Below are 19,764 nucleotides of genomic sequence, written 5' to 3' on the forward strand. Positions count from 1 at the left end.
TACAGCCTCAGAAAGTGAATTTTCTGTAGACGGCTGGAGATAAATGCCTGTCAGGAGCAGTCAGAAGGGTTAGAGATGAAGAACGGTGTGCAAGAGGCTGCCTGGATCCCATGATCATGATAACTCGGGAAGAACAGCTTGGAAAACAATTATTTATGGGGAAATATTAAGGACTTCCTAGTTTCCTTACTCTGCCCATCTCCTTGAAATTCTTAGTTTTAGCAGCTCTTTCTGACCAAGTGGTGGCAATCCAAGCCAGGTGCTCTATGGGTGAGAACAGGGGAGAAATGGCTTCAGTAGCTCTTTAGTACTTTGCCTGTTTCCTTGTTACAGCTGAAAGAAATGTCTGTAAATTACACGTAGGCTGGTTTTCTTATGCAAAGGTTCACATAAACTTTTCATATATTGTTTTTTGATATAGGACATTGAATAATCATCAGGTAGGTGGGGATTTTCACATGTTGAGGTCTGGGTTAGTTTTCAGCCATCCATTACTCCCTAGTCTTTTATATTATGCCTCTTTGGGACTGAAAATTTCCCATTTCTTCCAGGCACATCATTTAGGGTGGTTCACCGCCTGTTATATCAAATGTAATGCTGTATCCATCTTGACATTGAAGTCGCACAAGCCAGTCCTGCACAGTCACCTGGGTGACTCCTGGACCATGCTGCCTCTGGCATCTTCATGCTGCAGACAAAATCAAGTCTCTGAATATCTCTTTTCTATGCTCTAAAACTCTCCAGTCCCATTCAATTGTTCTTCTTTAATATGAACAGCCTTAAAAGTAAAGTCAAATAAATAAATTGCAATAGCCTTGTGAAGTACAAAGCTGGCTTGCATAAATCTAACCCAGCTTTGTGCATCTGTTACTGCCCACTCCCATTGAGTCATACTGAGACTTAGTCACCAGCATCCTCGGTCTCACAGTACGACTTACATATCTGTCTCCAAAACACATGCTGCAGTCTAGATGGCATGGGGGAGGGAGAAAAGCAAAGCAGTGAACAACCTACTCCTAAAGGAATAAAGCAATGTTAGCAAGTCTTATTATACTATACTATGACTAGTATATCTGAACAATGTAAACAAAAGGGCAGAAATTCCTTTGTGTATCAGTGTTGAATCTTTCCTTGTGCAATAATTGAGTGGTTTGATATAAATTCCCCAAGGCTTCTAGATAGGATTGTTCTCAAAAAGAAAGAAAATTTTCTATTCGGTCAGAGCTACAAAGCTATGTCCCCTGTTCCACAGAGTTCAGACTTTGGATTCTGTTCACAGGCTATTAGCATATGTAGTATATTTGCTATTCAGAGTTTTACATAGGCTTGTAATAAGTACGAATCCAAGGTTGATATAAAAAAATCTGGTGCTGTGCAGACTGAGATGAAAGAAACTGTTCACAGCCAATGTTAATAAAACTCCTGGCTTTTTTTGTCCTTGGTAGGATGGTTGAAGCGCTCACAGCTCAGTAACATCAGCAGAGGAGGAGACCCCATGATCTCTGTTAAGGTGGGATGCTGAGGAGTGCAGCTTTTAGCAATTTGTCGTGAGACCAGGGCTATTGTCAGCACTCAGCTTAATTTCTTTGTATTTTGTTTTCTTTGTTTATTGTATTAAAAGAGCTGTCTCCCCATATTGAAAAGCTGTCTTAGTAAAGCGTCACCTCCTGCTTGAGTTGTGTTGTAAAAAGAAACTGTAATGTCTGGCAGGCGTTTCACAGCCTTAAATTTGGTGCAATCCTAGCACATATATAGAACACAGTGAAGCAGAAAAATAATGTTTCTAGGTGACACCATCAGTAGTTAGGACTGTGTGATGCTGCCTACGCTAGGACTCTGTAGTTGCTTATAGCTGAGGAACCCAGCCTTTCAGCAGAGGTAGGCTATGGGGCTACCCTGAAGATATTCTGACCTGAGTCACCCCTGAAACATGGCCAAAGAGTTGACCATGTTCATGGGGCATAGACCCACCACCATGGGCACAGATTTCACATGACCATATTGCTTATGGCCATGCCTTGCATTTGAAGGGGCAGTTGTGAAGGCTGGTAGCAGGGAGGTGTTTGTGAAACATTCTTTTGATACCCAGCCCTGAAATTTTGGTCCACTGTTGAGCGGGGCCATAAAAAGGTCATACTTCTCCCTAGAATACCTTGGAATTTGATCTCTGACCTGTCAGTCATGGCATATCCCAGGGTGCCTTGCAGGCTCTTTTGGCTTCAGCCATTGCGGAGAAGCTTTGTCAGCCTGGCTGCCAAAGTAGCCTTGAAACAAAACAATAATAAAAAAAGAATCCTGTTTATTCTGTGTTGTTTACTGGATTCAAGGCTTTAGTGGTTTGGTATTTAAGCTTGCAGCCTCGGCAATAGAATTGCTGGAAGCCCTTCTTTGACACCAAGGTCTCCAACTGCAGCGGTGTCCAGACCAGCATGTCTGGGCAAGCCTTTTTGGCAGGAATCCTTCCCAGTAAGGAAAGAAACAGTGAAACTGGCTGGAAAAGGTGAAAAATGGCTTGGCTAACCAGATCTCGCTCCAGTTGCTATTTGGCTATGCTATGCCAGCCAATATATTTGCTTTCTGTATCCTAAAATGTGGTTTTCTTTCCTATTCTCCAAAACAGTTCTGAGAAAAGGTTCTTTGTTTTCCCAGGATGTCAAAGAACAAAAAATTTATTCTTCCTTCTTTTCACATAATCAGAACTGTTCTCATGCAGTGGCTGTCAAAAGTAAAAGAGCTGAAATGAGGAAGGACCACCCTCTAGATGTATGGGTCACCCAGACTCCTTAGAGTTGGTCTTACCTATGGAGGGGAAATTAGTGTGAATAATCTGTAGCCTTCCTGATATCTGTTTCCCCCCAGAGGAAATAAGAAAAGAAGTGATAGAGAAGGTAAGTGCACTTGCATACAGAGTTATTCTGACTTACACCCTGCCAAAACTAAAGCAGCAGACAAGCCTGTTAAAAACTATAATGTCGGTTTAGTTGCTTTTTTAGATCTGTTAGCCTCCTGTGCAACCAATAAGAAAAGTCCTGGAAAATTGCCTGTTGAGTAGGTGTTGTGGGAGATAGCCCTTCCTGGGAAAGAGCCTGGCTGGTAGCAGGAGCACTGAGCTGGGCCTCTGCTGTGTCACAGCTCTGCTGTCCTCCGGAAGAAGATTTGATGTCCCTGGGGTCATATCCAGTGAATAGAACAGAAGCTGCCATGACAACCACTTGTAAATAAAAGTGGATTGAAATCAAATATCTGAAGTGGCTTTGTGGCTGTAAAGTAAATCTGAACTGTTCAAGAGGTCATATTTCCTAATCGGGGATGGCAGGAGGGGTGTCTGGCTGTCAGATGGTACTGAGCGATGTAAAGGACTGACAGAAGAACAGGAGCATGGCAGGAAAGCTAACAGAACTTTGCAAGATGGACTTCTCATACTCTTAACTCTAGGCTAGCAGCACCAGAGATGCAATCTCTGGTGGCGTTTGTTCCTTTATGGGGATGATCATAGACTGTGGTCTCTACAGAAGTTGTTTATCCCAGGATATAATGCAGGGCTGATGGATATATAGGGAGTGATGTCATTTGTTCTTTAGCCAGGGCTCTGCAGTCTCAAATGAGAAGGACTTTTCTGTGTACAATGACAATCACTATATGCTTTTGACGGAAATTTTTTACAGGTCTCTCCAGAACCATGTGATTTTACAGAGCACTTATTCCAGGTGCAGTAAGGTAGAGCTGGAAAACAAGAAAGCTGTCTAGGAACAGTTTCAATCCTAGGTTAATGGCAGAACGAGCCTTCGATATGTATCTGTTGGCGCAAGATCAGAGGAGTCAGATATGTGACAAGGGCTAGAGCTGCACCATTGGCCTGTCAAGAGTACTGTGGTGTTTTGCAAATCTTGGAGCAGGTTTTATTTTATTTTTTTTAAAGAGTTACTTTATCATCAATTCTTCCATCACATGGATGAAGAAGGAACGCAAAGAAATAGATATGTAGTCTGTATTCTGTAGAGATGCATGCGAAGAGAAAATGAGCATCTTGTATTTCCTTGCTTAACCGACAGGTTGGAATTGAGAGAGCAGTGTTTGCAGCCTGGCGTTTGATGCATGTTTTTTTTACCTTCTGTAAATGGATGCCTTCCCATGTAGAATCCTATGAAGACATGAAAGATAAAATTGTTAGGTAGCGGCTACACTTACACAGCCTTTATCACAGGACTAAACGTGCAATTAGTATCATGTTTGAAAAGTTCTCCAGCCCTGTATTAACAAAGAAAGGTCTCATGCTGCCCAGAAAGGTCTAGCTCCAGTTATTTCTGCTTACAAGTAGAAATCTGTTCTGCTTGTAAAGACAGATGAAGTTAGCATACCTTCATGATATCTGTGAGTAAAGAACTAGAATAGAGTCATCAGCTCGGTTTTGTGGTACTTTTAGACTTCAGAACTTAATACATACATGTTTTTAAGCTTGGAATTGTAACTGGGAAGTGAAATTTAGCTCCTAGAAAAAATAGTTTTATCTACCTACCTACCTCCTCCTGGTTTTGAAGGTTTCTGCCCCCCCAAAAAAGAGGTTAGGGTTTCATTCCTAGCTGTTTCAGATTCTCTGAACAGGTTTTTCAACCCTGATTACTAGATATGTGTTCCCTTAAAGCCAGTTCCTTCCATCCAGTCTCCAGCAGGTTTTCTCCCTGTGGATTACACCAAGCAGTAATATCAGGATACTAATACGTGGAGCTCAAAAGAGGTTATTTCCTTTATTTATTCCATGGAAAATGAATTAGCACACATCAGATTCCAGCTTCTGCACTACTGAAGATGGGTAGAGGAAAATGTTGGTAAATTCTCTGGCTAAATTAAACATGAGGGGATATGTTTTTGTGTAACTTTCCATTAGGCTTTTAAACTTCTTCACAGAGATTCTTTACTTAAGTCCTGCAGTAGCATATGAGGTAGGAATAATAATAATAATGTTAATCCATGTATCAACAGTGTTTATAAATGCCATTTATGGCTGAACAGTTTTTATATGGACTATGTAAGTCATTTTGATCTTAACTAATTATAGTTGCTTAACTAATTATAATTTGTTTATAATAAAGAATAAGCAAATTGATACAGAAGCTTTTCTTGAAGGTCCTGTGGTGCCTGGTGCAGCCTTTGTCAAATCTTGAGAACAGTGAAAATCTAAACCAAACAGATTTCCTCTTCTTTTGGTTTTGAGATTCTTCCTTATGTTTTTATTTGCAAATGAAGTTGATGTGAAGCACAGATGACAAAGCCTGGTGATGAGGATGACATTGTATAGTTGGGTTGGTGCTTTGTAGTCTGGGCCTTTGTAGATAGTTCCCATTGAATGTGCATAGATGGAGGCAGAAGCATGCTAATTTCTCATGAATACTTTGGTTTGTGGCCGAATGATTTGGGGCCAGCTTGGCCAAGCCTGGCTGCTGCCTCTTTTTTCTTTTTTTTTTTCTTTCTTTCCAACTTGGCATGAATTGCTCCCATGTGCTTCAGTTCCAGTAATTCAATATTTTGTTCCTTATTTTTGTTGTTTCTTATGTAACCGGAATATTTTTCAAACACTTGTAAGGATTATGTCTGAGTTATACACATTTTTGAGCATATTTTGGATTTAGTATGATTACACAATGTGATGTGATTAGATCTGTGGCTGCTCTGAATTCTGAAGGCAACCAAGCCCTGCAGACTACCCGGGTAGTGCTAATTTTTAATTAAGCTCTATTTAATCTCAAATTGGGTTTATGTGAAATTGCTATTTATTTATGTTTTGAGCTATTTTAAATGGGATGCAGATGTGGTAGTAGAGCAGCACTGAATCATTACATGGAAAGGGTGATGCCTCGCATCTGGGAGGTTCTGCGTTGGGGAGGTATTCCTGACATTTAAACCAAGATTTAGGATCCAAACTCAGTTTTCAGTGCACGGCATTACACAACCTCATGCTTTTGATCACAGAGTTACTCATTATCTATTTTTTTGATCAAACAGATGCTGAACTTGACACTAACATAATTTCCTTATGCATGTAGAGAGGAGCTCTAAAAACCCCATGGCTGGAACATGAAATAGCATAAACAGAACAGACGGCAGGAGGTAGAATATAATCGCAGTTTGGTTTTTTTGTTAATTAAAGATGAGCATGTATGCTTTTCTTATGATTTTATTGTCTTTAGTCGTGGAGAATTGGGTGCTCCTCTCATTTGTGCAAGTGAATTGCTTATTTCCTCCCTGAGCACTATGGCACAATTTTCTCCACTCTGTTCTATGTGTCACGTATTTTCCAGAACATCAACATATTCTTATTCAGGTTTTGTTTATTGTCATAAATACTCTCTTAACTGAGATGATACACCCCACTCAGGACAAGATAGGCCATTTGCTGAGCAGGTGGCTGTATGTAAACTATAATTTCCTACAAATTTTTCTGCGGGATTTGGGTACCTCCCCTTGAAAGTTTTAGCATAGGACTTCTGACTTGGGCTGGGCAGGTGGTTTTCCATGGTGGTGTAGTGCAAGCTTTGCTAAGGGCTCTTTATACACTTGGAACTTAGAGCTGCCGTTGGTTTCACAGCTAAGAAGAATGATCAGAGCCTGTGTTGTTGCTTACCAGCAATTGCTGTGAGTAAAGGAGTGGGCACTTCTCTAATAAAACCATGGGTGACAGTCATGGGATGCTCTGAAGGAAGGGAACATTAATATAGGACATAAATTTTTCTTCTCTGTCCTGGCAGGATCTCAGCTCATTTGCCATGCCATTCTTGGACGGTGATGTGGAGAGCGCAGACAAAAATGCTTCTCGCAAGGTAGGATATTTCCAAAGTTTCACTTCTGCTGTGGTGGTTGAGTCCTTTGGTGGTAAACACCAGTTATTAGCCTTAAAAAAGTCTCGGGTTTTAAATCTTTCTCACCATACCATTAATCTGTTGAGGGTGATTCACTAAAGCCAATACAGTGACTTTTGCAGACTTTATCATGACAGCGCTTATGCAGTGTAACCTGGCAACAGTGCTAGCCTCCAGTGGTATTGTCTCAAATGCTTCAGATGTTGTGTGTAACACTGTTGTAATTCAATTAAGTGATATTGCATAACTGCATTATCAGGAGTATAGTTAGCTAACAAAATTTCTGGTGCTGCTACTGAAATACAGTGCCCAAATAGGTGTCTGTGGCTGTCGGTATGTTTTCCTGGAATTGCCCCCTGATGTTTGCTCTCTGGCTGCAGAGGTTTAAACTGTTCGCTGTCCTTGAATTGGCTGTCCTTGGCACTGGCAAAATGAGCTGCCTTGATTTGCTGAAGCTACAGCAGTAGGGTCTTCCCATAAACAAGGGGGAAAGATTCCTCCACATTGTGGGATTAACTCTAGATTATCCTTCTGGAGGCAATGGTATGGTTTGTGTTTTCTGATGTCCTGATATTACGTTAAACCAATAGATTCACAGAGCTTGTTTGCTTAAAATGATCAGGTAAGCCTATTCAATGGATGACACTAGGGATGGTTATACAGCGCCTACACAACTTTCAAGGAAATAAGAACTGTGGGTGGGATCTGTCATCTTCAGGTCCTGGCCTCATTACTTTCACAAAGCCTTGAATTACAAGCTGGTCTGCTAAGCGTAAACCTCCTACCAGCCAAGTTGTGAAGAGAAATACTGCTCTGAACAGTAGATAGCCCCAAAAGCTGATCTGTAGCTACACAACAGACTGGTTTGCTTGTCACAATATTTACAAGGCTGTGGACCTCTGTGAAGATTAAACCTGCTACAAGCCATTTGTCAATGAGTCTGCCGTTACAGTTCAGGGCAGGTGAAGCAATAAATATCTCCTTAGTGAAGCTAATCTGCACCCAGAACAACTTAGCTCTGTTGACAGCACAAGTTTCTATTCCTTTGCACCTCACTGCAAAGGACAGTTGTTTAAAAAAATTCTGCAATCCATCAGTAACTGAATACTTTTATAACATTGGCCTTGTTCTTTTCTGCATTGGACCTTTTAAGACTGACGTATGAGTCACTGACGCAGAGAAACTCTTGTAGATGCCAGGGAAGCTGAAATATACAGTGTTGCCAAAAGGTGCTTGCTTGGAGGGTTTGAATAAAATGAACAATGTGATGGTTTTGGAAGGGGTTGTCATGCTGGAAGAAGGCAGGGTTTCCAAGCTAAAACTTGATTTTTCCGTTTATCAACTCCTTTCCCAAAGAAAGTTGAGAAAGCTGCGTGAATCTCAGTCATGAAGAAAAAAATATACTGAAGCCGGTCTATCTCACTCGTGTAGTATTACGTGATATTGTTTAATGACTTCCACTTCACCACTTATGAATCCCCTGTTTTTCCTCTTAATAGTCTTGGGTCTCTCTTTTGATGAGTGCTTGTATTGGGAGAACTAGAAGAACATTTCAGTAGTTGCCCCTTCTTGCACCTTCAGTAAATGCTGGGTTTTTAATTCCTAGACTTGTATCAAGTTCTGCTTACGGAAGTGCAATTATTTTTGGAGTAACCATGCAACTGGGACTTAACATCTGAAACTGCATTTTTAACTGGCCTTTTTGACTGAGTGTAGAAGACAGAGTTTTTTCTAACATTATGCTTGGAGCTCTGTTCAACACATACAACAAAGTGGGATCTTTGCTGCTAGAGAGTGATGAGTAGCATCAAACTGCAGTATTTACTTAATTTTAACTAAAAGTTTGCCAGTCTCTACTGGTGCTGCATGAAGAAATCCGTGAGTTACTCTTCACTTTAAAGTGAGATGGTTTTTCTTTGTTTGAATTTGAAATCACAGTGCAGTGTGTAACTTCTGTATATTAAAAGTCAGTGTTCCATCAGTAGTGTGGCTTTTCCATTCACCTGTCTTGTTGGAGACAGGCAATTCATCAGGGGTGTCTCTTTTCCTGCACTTAACTCTTCTGTCACCTGAGCTATAGATCAGGATAGAGAGTAGTTTGCAGCCTATCTTTCCAATCTGTCATTAATTTAATTCTCCTATTCTTTGTGAAAGGCTTTTGGAAGCTGAATTAACATTTTCCGCAGAGATCCTCAATACTTTATCATGCAAGTGGGTCTCAATCATTATCCTGTGACAAGAATCCTCATTACACAATTAGGAAACTCAAGTGCAGAATTATTTGTTCAAGTTCACGTATGAATTTTTTGGCAGTGGTGGGAATGTGACACACATTTCCTGAAGTTTAGCCTTAATCGCTTCCCCTTAATATGGCTGTTATAAATGACGTATTCTTCGTTCCTTTATGACTGACATCAGAAAGAGGATAGGGATAGTTTTCACCTTCTTCTGTTGAAGATAGAGGACATAATACTGTGAAGAATCTTGTGTAGAAGTTTTTGGGGTGGAGTGACCGAGAAAGGTAGCTCTTGTGTCTGTGGCAGGTATTCTGGCCCTTCTTATTGCCTGACAAAATGCCTCAATACTTGTGCTAGTAGCTTTGTGTAGAACAGCTGGTATTGCCCATTGTCCCAGCTCAAAGCTTGCACTCTCCAGAAACGGCTGAATCCTTCTTGCAGAGAGACCTTAAAGGGTCATTAAATGCAGCAGTATAGACAAGGACAACCAGGTCTTCCTGTATAAGGAGAAGCAATTTGATTTACTGGATTTCCTCAGTCTGGGAACAGATGGTGGAAGAGAGGCAGTTTAGAGGCCTGGAAAATCATGAGTGATGTGGAGCATCATTCAGAAAGTAACTCTGGTATGGTGTGGTAAGGCAGCAGTCAGGGATGAGTGCCCCTTTGCACCCAAATGGCTCTATCAGTTTCAGAGGTCTTAGCACCTTGAATATTTATAGATCATTCATCTAACATGTGATAGATAAGGTGAAAGGATAAGGTATGGAAATTATAGGAGACTGATATCCATTGCCTTCAGCTGCAGGTGCAGAATAGTGAATGATTAGAGAGAAAAAAATGACGCAAGAAAATTATCCATGGGGAGACAAATAGCAAATTATAGAGGGAAGAGGGAGTAGGAGGAAGAAAATAAGTTCAAAGAAGAATATCAATCTATTCCTTTATGGAAGTAATAGAATTGTCATAAGAACATCGAACAAAGCTTGAAAAAGAAGTGTGCATTAATTTTTTTTTCTCTACATGGGGAAAAAGCTGGTGAGATGTTTATCTTAGATGACAGTGTTGACTCTGTCCTGTTAATGACTTCAGTGTATTTAAAGCAGAAGGTGCTAAAGCTAGGCGTTTTAAAATTAAATGCAAACAACTCTGATAAAACACCCATGAATGAATTGGCAGAGCTTTCTCTGACTAGTGCTGATTTTGAATGCATTTTGGAGCAGAGATGAAGTTCCAAAACGCTGCAAAAAAAGAAGTAATTACTGTGTTAATATTTACAGTGTTTGCAATTAGGATAATTTACAGGTTTGTCCTCGGCAAAATGATGAAATATCTAGTATTGGATAGTTAACGATGCTATTATAATAGACTCATTTGGATTGGAATTAATGGTAAGCATTTCTTACTGAACAAATGTGGAGGTTTAAATGGATTATAAATTTGGTTGGAAAATGTCATAATGTTGGTGTCATGTATATAAAAGTAGCACAAGACATTTGGATTTAAGAAGCTGGAATGACACTCAGTAAACATGGAGCCTATTAAATGGATAAAAAACCTGGCTGGTAAAATAAATTGAGACTCACAAGTGGAAGATTTTGTTTCTAGGCAGACAAAACATTCTGTTGCTATACTATATCATACTTTATCAGGGACTTGAACGAAATACAGACAAATTGCTGATACGGTTTGTAGTTCATACAAAAATGAGGGGGAAGAGAGTGGTACATTCTGAGCAGAAAACTCTCCAGTACAGAATGAAAATGCAATCAGTTACAGCAAGGAGCAAATCACGCAGACTTTATTTTTGCAAAGCCTTAATTAGATTTTACGAATGGCTGTTGGTAATGAGCTGTACATGGATTCTGGATGTGACCTGGCACTTAGAGGATTGGTTTGGTTTTTTGGAAGTACAAACAAAGAAACAGGGTGAAATGTAGATGCTTTGTTACAGCTACCTTTGGCACTGAATCACAGTTCTACTATCAGTAATGCAGGAAAGTGTGGATGAACTAGGATAAGAAAACATCTGAGGAGTGATTCCAGTATTGAAGGACTTCAAGGATTGCTTTGTCCTGCTTCTGATCCCTGCATTGTTTTTGTTTTGTCCAGTGACTCAGGGGAGCTGCGTGAGCAACCCCTGAATGATGGAGAAGAAGCAAATAAAAATGTTGAGTTTAGCCCCCCCTTCTCTGGATAATAAATCTCTTTTTGATTTTTTCTCCAGTCTCTTAATTATCCATTTCTTTATGAGCAGTGAGAATGGAGAGCATGTCCTGGATGGTGCCACAGCCTTGGCATGGGGCACGTGCAGTGAATGCAGTGAGCCTCAGGGCAAGGGCACATAGGACAACCACTGAACTGTCATGTGCATTACTCTTTCCCATCCACTGCTTTAAAATAAATGCAGTTAGGGGTTAGGAAGTGAAGGGTTAGCCAGCCCTGCTTTCACCTTTCCTTAAGCCTGTTTCTGCCTTTCAGCAGCCCTGGTTTTCCTGCTGGAAACCTTACTCTAACTGTCTGTACAGCAATGCAAAGCTCTCAGAGCCTGCCAGAGCAGCCAGACACATCCCATTGTATTTTAATTTGGGAAAGTGTCACTGTACTTTAGTTTTGGGAAGTGACATCTCTGATCCTGTAATATACATTGTCATCCCAATTGTTACTGCTTATGCAGCACCAAGGGAACTAGTGGTGGTGCATGTGACCACATAGTGCCTGGGAGAGTAAGTCCTTCATTACCTTTCAATCTAATGAAGTCAGCTCTTGTGTTTCTGCGAGCTCTTTTATTCCAGCAGAATGAGAGAATCATCCAATTAACTTTATCAAAGGGCTTTTTTATTGAGATTCAGTGGAAGGGCAGGAAACAAGTGCAGACATCTATCTGGTGTATTGTCTCTAATTGTGTTTGCTGTCCTTGTCAAGGATGGTGGGAGGTGATTCCTTTTCTGTTACTTGACATTCATAAGATTTTTAAGTGAAGAGGCAAAATGAAAGTCAAATAATTCACTGTTTTAAAAGCAAACAGAACTCAAAAGCTCCATAAATGTCTTAACTATTTGGAGCTGGAGAATAAAAGAATGCAGCTCAGGAGCATGTAATAACTTTCACTTAGAAGCATTTTGAAAGGCTGTTTAGCTTGAGCCCATTTGTATGCCAGATTATTTTTTCAGCCTCTTCTGAAAAATTAGTCTAAATTCAGATTACCAACTGAATCAGAGCCAGAGATTTTTCAGGGAGGGCATCCACTAGGGAAGGTTGTGTGCCCAAGAAAGGACCACTTTCTTGGAGAGGTGGAGCACGCTGGTACGGGAACAAAGGAAATGGCTGTGGAGAGGTGCTGTGGCAGGAACACGGGCAGTGCCTGTGTTTGCTGCCTCCAACACAGCCTCTGCCTGTGTCATGGTCAGGATCTTCTCAGCAGAGCTTGTTCATTTTTCTAGGCACGTTGCTTTGGGAAGGACGCTTCTCTTCCCTGCAGTTAAGGAGTCGTTAAATTCTAGGTTGGGAGCAGAAATGCCTTCTTAGAGAGGATTTTATTTGGTAAAATAGAGGGATCAGACTTTCAATACAAAGCATGGGAAAGAAAATGACAATGTTGGGAATATATCTGCCTGTGAGTGAGAAGAGGCAGGACTGAGTCGGATGGTGTGTGGACAACAAAAGACTAGTTTGTGGTGAAGTATGAATAGTTTGGTCTCTTAGCACATGGTAGTGATTAAATGTAGTGTACTTTAATCTTTCTTGTAAAATGAGATGAAGAATTGTGAGTCAGGTAAAGAAAACAAATGACGGGAAAGATGGCAGGATGGTGTTGAAAGGATGACTGCAGGGTGGAGGGACAGAACTGGTGAGGTTTGCCCAAGCTCAGTCCCAGAACTGGTCTTTGCTAGTGAAGCTGAGGTAAAAAATAGAAGCATACTAAACAGATTTTTTGGGGGGCAGAGAGAAGTGTTTTTTTATTAGGGAGGGATCTTATACAGGAAGACCTGGATGGCCTTCAGGATGAATAGTTCTTAACAGCACAAGATGCAAGGTTTTTCACTTGGGAAATTTCAACAGAAGCAATAAATAATAGAGGTCAGGGAGCATTCTCTTGTCCTGGAGATAAAAGGCTTTGACACAGTCTTTTTGCAGAGCCAAACTCTTGCACCTACTAGAGCAGTGTGGCTATGTGCAATCTGGGACTGTCCCTGGCCTGTGCTCTCTCCAAGCCCAGGTGGCACCTGGTGAATGCTTATGGCACAGACTAAATCCCCATCAGATAGAAAGCGAGCAGAGAAGCCACAGGGACAACTGCTTGATGATTTGAGTCTCTTGTCCAGCTGTTTTGTTTTCACGGGTATGGGGTAGCCTGGGACTGGTAGTGATTCTTTTTGTTGGGAATTTGTCATCTAGGAGTTTTTTGAAAATAAAGATGTGGGTTTGCTCTGAGCCATTAATATTCATAGATAGGAATAAGGAAGAAGGGATTAGGAAGAGAGAAAGATTCCCTCAACCAAGAGAAATGACAGAGGCAGCTTTCAGGATGCTCTTCCTTGTATTGAAATCATCCAGAGCTGCCCAGTGTGGAGCAAGTGCCATGCTATCACTACATTTCAGTCAAAAAATGGAACGTTAAGTCTGCCAAACACTGTAAGACATGTCTTGTTTTGTTGCTTCATTCAACAGTGGCCAGTTCTGGATGTATTTTAGAAACCCACCTAAGATCACTTGGTGTATACAACAGAGCAAAGTCTTTCCCTAGTCCCCAGCTGAGGATCCTTTGGTGCTCCCAAGCATGAAAACTGGTAGTGTAGCATTTTAGAATATGTTTACTCAGTGCTACGTAGGGTAACTGGTTTAGCCTTGAACAAGTGGAATCAGTGACTAGAAACAGCACATCTGATGTAGCATGGGGCTCTGCTCGGTTGCTTAACCTCACCAGGGAGCACATTGCCCTAGGCTGAGGGTTGCACTGGCACTATTACCAAGCTGCTAATTTAGCCGTATTCCTGCTGCACTGTTTTCTGACTGTATAGTCAGGAGCTGACATTTCTGTCCAATGTAACCAGTTTTAAGGTGTAAGGAGTCTAAGGTTAGGCGCAGAGCTCAAAGATCCTCTATATGCTCTGCACAAAGCCAACACAGGGAATGTTTTGTTGGTAGTTGGTTGTGTTTTTAATTAGATGAACAGTCTTCATACTTGGAGGAAATTTTCAATTTGTTTGATTAGACCTTATTTGTGCATTGATTTGTATTGTACTTGCATCGTGTGTTTGGATTCCTTATCTTCAAAAGGCCAATTATCCAATCAGGGTCAAATAAGCCATATCACCATGTGCATTATTAGGTGTGTTTCATATTTATGCCCTGTCTCACTTTACTGCTTTTCCTAGACCGACACAAACTGATGTACAAGGGTTATTAATGTGAGAAACCAAAGTGCACTATGTTTCTTTGCTGCTACAGCTCGACTGGAAGAATAGCTATCTTTCCAAAGCACATGTGGAGTTTTCTGCCTACCTGCCTGTCATAGCTTCAGGAAATGAGTCCAAAAGTCATGAAGAACAGGCTGATGATCCATCTAGCTGTGTAACCTGCCTCTAGCATCACTGCCGAAGTGTCCTGGGTTCAGCAGTGGCAGTCAGTTTTTTGTTTTTTTCTCCTTCTTAGTAGCTGTTGCAGTACTGTGTTTTTGACTTTTGGCTTGGGAACAAAAAAAACTGATAATACCGATGTTTAGACTGACCAAGGATTTTGTGAGTCTCATGCTCTGCCAGGGAGGAGGAGGGGCCGGGAGGAAGCGGGGACAGGACACCTGACCCAGACTGGCCAAGGAGGTGTTCCATACCACAGCACGTCATGCCAGGGGATGGAACTGGGAGCTACCCGGAAGGGCACGTCCCCTGGTCGGGCGGGCTGTCTTTTCCGGCGGGCGGTATCGTATTCTCTTCCCTTGTTATTTCTCTTGTCGTTGTTATTGTTGGTGGCGGCAGTGGTGATTTGTGTTATACCTTAGTTATTAAACTGTTCTTATCTCAACCCGTGGGAGCTGCATTCTTTTGATTCTCCTCCCCGTCCCTCCAGAAGCGGAGGGAAGAAAGGTGGGGGGGGGGGGGGGGCAGTAGACTGCGTGGTTCTGATTTACAGCTTGGGCTTAAACCACGACAGTTCTTTTGGCGCCCAACGTGGGGCACGAAGGGTTGAGATAACGACAGATCTGACCGGAGTGTGTCTAATCGTATTTGTGATAAGCATTCAGTGTTTTGGATTGATAGTCACTTGTCACAATGCTGATTTATTGGCTCTCAAAGTTGTTGTTTTTGATCTCACAGTCTCAATATGCCGTAGGTTACTTAGAGCCGGTATTTGCTGTGTTAGTGTTTTTCAAGTGTGGGGCTTGGGCTAAGGTTATTGTCTCATTATATTTTATGGTAATGACTTGTAATACAATAGAAAAATTGATCATGAAACTGATCTGGCTTATGTTCCCAGTGTGGTCACCACCTTTATACTTTGGGAGGTATATAATACAAATGCTTAGCAACTATACATCTTTTTTCTCCTTCCTGGGTGGTCAACCTATGAAGGAGACATTCTTTTACCCTCCCAGTGCCCCTTCCAGACCGTTTACAGCATCGTTTGAGAGTTTTGAAGTTTTTGAGTGGCCTTTTAATATTGTTGAGACCTGTTTGCTGATTGTGATGGGGGTCACCATGTTGGCACGCATACAGAGTGTGTTTTGTCCACAACCATTACGTCTGATCTCAAGAGTTAAGCAGAGTCGGGTTTGGGCCTTGTCTGGGGTTAGACGACAAAATAGGGGGACCGAGAGATTTTCCCCGAGGCTGGACAGCCATGAGTGGCAAGGTGTGTGGGATAGTATGGGCAAGTATCTAGGTCAGTGGGCCCCTCCAGTGTTTTGGAACTTCACCACCGAACAAGTGCAAAATCCAGAAGAATTAGTGAAACACTTAAATGAGGTGTGCTGTCATCCTGGTCATACCAGAGAGGGACAAATCATGTCAACGTGCTGGGGCTTGGCCTATGCTTACCGGGCCTTGTTCAACACTATCCAGCACCTTCAAAAGGAAGGAAATGTCCTTGGATCTGAGGGCGAAGCAACAGACAGCGCAGCTACTCCAGCTCCGAGCACAGCAGCTACACCACCCCTAGCGACAAGTACAGCCACTACTCAAACTTCGACTGCAACAGACAGTGCAGCTACCCCAGCGACAAGTACAGCCACTACTCAAACTTCAACTGCAACAGACAGCGAAGCTACCCCAGCTCCAACCACAGCAGCTACACCACTCCCAGCGACAAGTACAGCCACTACTCAAACTTCAACTGCAACAGATAGCGAAGCTACCCCAGCCCCAACCACAGCAGCTACACCACCCCCAGCGACAAGTACTGTTGCTACTCAAAGCACAGTGATAATGACTGCAGCTAAACCAGAGGACCAATTCGTACCAATATCGATTGCCCCCATAAGCAAGAGAAAAAGCAGAAAGGAGGCAAGAAGGGTGAAGCAAGATGAAGAAACAATGTATTCACCACCCAGGCCACCACCTGATCAGGAGTCATCATCCCATGATGAAGAAGAAGAAGAAGAGGTGACTTCTCGACCTCGGACCTCAACCGAGCTCCGGAATATGCGAAAAGATTTTACCCGTCAACCAGGGGAGCACATCATCACCTGGTTGCTCCGATGCTGGGACAATGGGGCCGATGGTCACAAACTAGGAGGTACGGAAGCCAAGCAGCTGGGATCACTTGCTAGAGAAGGGGGAATTGACAAAGCAATTGCAAGAGAGAAAAAGTCCCTCAGTCTTTGGAGGCGGCTCTTGGCAGCTGTGAAAGAAAGGTTTCCATACAAGGATGATGTTACGAGTCGTTCGGCCAAGTGGACTACTTTAGACAAAGGCATCCAGTCTCTGAGGGAATCAGCCATCGTAGAGATGATCTATCACACCAAACCGAATAACGGAGATATACCCATAGACCCAGATGAAGTCGAATGTACACGACCCATGTGGCGAAAACTTACACGGAATGCACCGTCATCATATGCCCATTCATTGGCAACGGTAACCTGGGGTGACATAGTAACACCAACAGTGGATGAAATGATTCACAAACTCCGAGAGTTCGAAGAAAATCTCACCCCTTCCATCATCTCAGCTGTGGAAAAACTGTCCCAGGATGTCAAACAATTGAGGGACGATCTATCTGATTTATCCAGCTCCTCACGTGTACCAACATACGTCTCAGCTGTTAACAAAAGACGTCCTATTGTTCAAGACAGAAGATATAGAAGGCAAACACCACGGGCCACCCTATGGTTTTACCTGCGGGATCATGGAGAAGACATGACGAAGTGGGACGGAAAACCTACTTCAGCTTTGGAGGAACGGGTGCATGAATTGAAAATAGGAACAAGGGTCAAGACTAATCATCCCATGAGAGCTGCGGCTTCAGTCTCTGGTGGGCAGGTTCCCAGATGGAGCGGAAGAGCTGATTTTACTCCAGCTCCTGTGATAACGAAGAATAATCCCTTTCAACACGACTTAGGTGTCCAACGTTGTGATGACTGTTAGAGGGACCCTGCCTCCAGCCAGGTGGAGGTAGGGGATAATCGGATTTACTGGACTGTGTGGGTCAGATGGCCTGGCACATCAGTCCCGCAGAAGTATAAAGCTCTCGTAGATACCGTTGCACAGTGTACCCTGATGCCGTCAAGCTGTCAAGGGGTGGAACCCATCTATATCTCTGGAGTGACAGGAGGATCCCAAGAGTTGACTGTACTGGAGGCTGAGATCAGCCTGACTGGAAGGAAATGGCAAAAGCACCCCATTGTGACTGGTCCAGAGGCTCCATGCATCCTCGGCATAGATTACCTCAGGAGAGGGTACTTCAAAGACCCGAAAGAGTACTGATGGGCTTTTGGTATTGCTGCTTTGGAGACTGAGGAAAATGAACAGCTGTCCACCTTGCCTGGTCTCTCAGAGGATCCCTCTGTTGTGGGGTTGCTGAAGGTCGAAGAACAACAAGTGCCAATCGCAACCACAACAGTGCACCGGCGGCAGTATCGCACCAACCGAGACTCCCTGATTCCCATCCATAAACTGATCCGTAGTCTGGAGAGTCAGGGAGTGATCAGCAGGACCCGCTCACCCTTTAATAGCCCCATATGGCCAGTGCGAAAGTCTAATGGAGAGTGGAGACTAACAGTAGACTATCGTGGCCTGAATGAAGTCACACCACCATTGAGTGCTGCTGTACCGGACATGCTAGAACTTCAGTATGAACTGGAGTCAAAGGCAGCCAAGTGGTATGCCACGATTGATATTGCCAATGCATTCTTCTCAATTCCTTTGGCAGCAGAATGCAGGCCACAGTTTGCTTTTACTTGGAGGGGCGTCCAGTACACTTGGAACCGACTGCCCCAGGGGTGGAAACACAGCCCTACCATCTGCCATGGACTGATCCAGAATGCACTGGAACAGGGGCAAGCTCCAGAACACCTGCAGTACATTGATGACATTATTGTGTGGGGTGATACAGCGGAAGAAGTCTTTGAGAAAGGGAGGAAAATAATCCAAATCCTGCTGAAAGCTGGTTTTGCCATAAAACGGAGTAAGGTCAAGGGACCTGCACAGGAGATTCAATTTTTGGGAATAAAATGGCAAGATGGACGTCGCCAGATCCCTACAGATGTGATCAACAAAATAATAGCAATGTCTCCACCAACTAATAAGAAAGAAACACAAGCTTTCTTGGGTGCTGTGGGGTTCTGGAGAATGCACATCCCGAATTACAGTTCGATTGTAAGCCCTCTCTATCATGTAACCCGGAAGAAGAACGATTTTAAATGGGGCCTTGAGCAACAACAAGCCTTTGAGCAAATTAAACGTGAGATAGTTCATGCAGTAGCCCTTGGACCAGTCCGGAATGGGCCAGATGTAAAAAATGTACTGTACACCGCAGCTGGGGAGAATGGTCCTACCTGGAGCCTCTGGCAGAAAGCTCCAGGGGAGACTTGAGGTCGACCCCTCGGCTTTTGGAGTCGGGGATACAAAGGATCTGAGGCCAGCTATACCCCAACTGAGAAAGAGATACTGGCAGCCTATGAAGGGGTTCGAGCTGCTTCAGAGGTGATTGGCACTGAAGCACAGCTCCTCCTGGCACCCAGGTTGCCCGTTCTGGGCTGGATGTTCAAAGGCAGGGTCTCCTCTACACATCATGCAACCGATGCGACATGGAGTAAATGGGCTGCACTAATTACGCAACGAGCTCGAATAGGAAATCCCAGTCGTCCAGGCATTCTAGAAGTCATCATGGACTGGCCAGAGGGCAAAGATTTTGGAATGTCACCAGAGGAGGAGGTGATGCATGCTGAAGAGGCCCCACCATATAATAAACTATCAGAAAGTGAAAAGCAGTATGCCTTGTTTACTGATGGGTCCTGCCGTATTGTGGGAAAGCATCGGAGATGGAAGGCAGCTGTATGGAATCCTCAACGACAAGTTGCAGAAACTGCTGAAGGAGAGGGTGAATCGAGTCAGTTTGCCGAGGTGAAAGCCATCCAGCTGGCCCTGGACATTGCTGAACGAGAAAAGTGGCCAGTACTTTATCTCTATACTGACTCATGGATGGTGGCAAATGCCCTGTGGGGGTGGTTGCAGCAA

The 19,764-nt window shown here is 43.0% G+C and overlaps 1 protein-coding gene across 3 annotated transcripts in view; it reads left to right on the top strand.

Annotated features, from left to right (window-relative positions):
• The window catches only part of PRKAG2 (protein kinase AMP-activated non-catalytic subunit gamma 2), a gene marked incomplete at its 5' end in the record, with an annotated part of 225,434 nt that overhangs the window by 56,765 nt on the left and 148,905 nt on the right, over positions 1–19,764 (top strand). For all 3 annotated transcript variants that reach the window (XM_080611091.1, XM_080611092.1, XM_080611093.1), the window contains one exon: positions 6,744–6,815. In XM_080611091.1, coding sequence (XP_080467217.1) covers positions 6,744–6,815 — 72 coding nt within the window. The remainder of the gene's footprint in view (positions 1–6,743; positions 6,816–19,764) is intronic.

The sequence above is a fragment of the Psittacula echo genome (genome assembly GCF_963264785.1).
Source record: "Psittacula echo genome assembly, chromosome: 2".
NCBI classification, from domain to species: domain Eukaryota; kingdom Metazoa; phylum Chordata; class Aves; order Psittaciformes; family Psittacidae; genus Psittacula; species Psittacula echo.